At 29.1% G+C, this 2,364-nt stretch overlaps 1 protein-coding gene across 1 annotated transcript in view; it reads left to right on the top strand.

Annotated features, from left to right (window-relative positions):
* Nucleotides 1–2,364, top strand: part of PCDH15 (protocadherin related 15) — a 562,288-nt gene that overhangs the window by 398,168 nt on the left and 161,756 nt on the right. The window contains exon 20 of the mRNA XM_011361648.1: nucleotides 1,847–2,152. Coding sequence (XP_011359950.1) covers nucleotides 1,847–2,152 — 306 coding nt within the window. The remainder of the gene's footprint in view (nucleotides 1–1,846; nucleotides 2,153–2,364) is intronic.

Here is a 2,364-nt window from a genome sequence, read left to right as displayed (position 1 = left end):
AGTCAAATTAAATCATTCTATCATAATAAATAGTTCATTATACAGCTGAATAAAAAGCTAATTTGAGCAAAAATCATTTAAACTACTGATTATATAAGTGATTGATTTTGTGGTCTTAAGAATTCCCACAAAGTCACTGTCATTTTCAAAAGTGTTGGAATTATGAAATAAGACCTATTTATGCTATATTACTGGATTATATTTTTCTAGTTACTTAAGCAGTCATTTTAGACAAAAAGATAAAGTTTTGTGGGGCTTTTATTGAAAGTTTTGTGGGGCTTTTATTGAAAGTGTTGTTTTGGTTTTTCCACTAAGATGACTAGCTTTACTAATTTGTCAATTTGTGTGGAATATTCTAGACAAAATGTAAAAGTAGAAGAAAACATGTCTATGGAAACTCTTCAACTATTTTACAGTATTTTTCCCTCTTTACACATCCCTGCAATTCCTATTTCATCTTTTCTCAGGTTTAAGACATAAGAGATATTAATCTCTTAGGGGCATTTATGATTTAATGAGTCAAAGGAACAAATCCTGCTGCAATGTCTGGCATTATGACAGAAGGAGCACAGTTACAAACATGACTTTTACATCTTGGACTTTATGATTTCAAATAAGATATAACCCTTTAGCAACCTCACCCACATTCTTCACCAGAGTTTGTAAAAATGTATACGCATCTCTATATGGGCTGTTAAAATACATCGTATGCATTCCAGTCTTTGTAGATATTAAGTGATTATTGAGTCCCTGGCTCATAATGAATACAAGTGTCTTATTTTCCTTTCTTTCCTTAGCAACAGGCATAATTATGTAACATTTTATAGCTTCTTCCAATTTTTCAGAACTATTTAAAATAAAAGGTGTAGTATTCGATTATGAGTCATCATAATTTATATCACAATTAATTAAGTTTTGGATAAGATTAATTCTCATAACACTCCATTAGGAGATTATTTACTCACAATTTATGCATTTTATTTAATATAAAGTGATTTTATATGACTTAAAAATTTTCAATTAACATGCTATCGTTATAACATTAACAATTCTCAATTATCAATTTAGAGATTGTATTGTAATGTTAATTACAGCCCTTTGTAGGTACTTGACAGTTACTGTACTTTTTTTCTCATTTGGGTTTTGGGGCAGATTTAGTTTTAAATCTCAAATCTATGCATTTGCTTATTCAAACATTTATTAATTTTACAAATATTTTAAGTAGTATGAGGCATTGTACTAAAAACTGAAGCACAGATATTTGTTTCTTGTGTAAAGCTAAACAAGATAATTCAAGTCTATAAGCCACAGTTTTCTTGTTTTTAAAATGTGGCCAATTATATTTATTCATAAGAACATTGTGAGGGTTATATGAGGTAATATATATAGTACTTGAACATATATGTGTGAAATAAATATAGAAAGTGCTTGAATGAAAAACTATACAATCTTAAGTTATCACTTAGTAGATTTACTTATAAAATAAATATGTTGTTCTTGTTTTAAAAATCACAATCTATTAAAGAAATGATGATCCAGGAAAATTCAGTTTTTATGAGTTTTCTGTCATAATATTGTTATTGTTAATGGTATTGATTTATAAATTATATTCATTTTGAATGAAGATATTAATTAAACTATATTTCTTATCGTCTTCTAGACTTTTTCATTACACTCTCATAAAAATCTTTTAAATTTTCTCTTTAGAGAAAAAAGAATATTCAGTTAGAAATAAGCTCTGATTTGTTAACTATTCTCTTCTGGCAGGGCAACATAACATAATGTAATGTGAAAAAAGCATAACAAAACATACTATATGAATTTCTTTGTTTTTAATTTTATTTAGGCAACTGACCCTGATGCTGGAATAAATGGCCAAGTGCACTACAGTTTGGGTAATTTTAATAATCTTTTTCGCATCACATCCAATGGGAGCATTTACACAGCCGTGAAGCTTAACAGGGAAGTCAGGGACTACTATGAACTTGTTGTTGTGGCAACCGATGGAGCAGTACACCCTCGTCATTCAACTATAACACTGGCCATCAAGGTTTTGGATATTGATGATAACAGTCCTGTGTTCACCAACTCAACATATACTGTTGTCGTTGAAGAGAATCTGCCAGCTGGGACCACCTTCCTTCAAATAGAGGTGTGTGGAAAAAGCATTAATTTCATGAATTCCACATTATGAGATTAGGTATTAATATAAAGTTGCCAGATTTAGCAAATCAAAAAATAACACACCTAGTTAAATGTTAATTACAGATAAATAATGAGTAAATTTTAACTTATCTAAAATATTGCATATGTTTTTTTTATCCAACAATCTTCCTTTTAGGGATATAACAACCCTACTTTAAG

The sequence above is a fragment of the Pteropus vampyrus genome, unplaced genomic scaffold, assembly GCF_000151845.1.
Source record: "Pteropus vampyrus isolate Shadow unplaced genomic scaffold, Pvam_2.0 Scaffold68, whole genome shotgun sequence".
Classification (NCBI taxonomy): Eukaryota; Metazoa; Chordata; class Mammalia; order Chiroptera; family Pteropodidae; genus Pteropus; species Pteropus vampyrus.
This window is presented reverse-complemented; position numbering and strand designations above follow the sequence as displayed.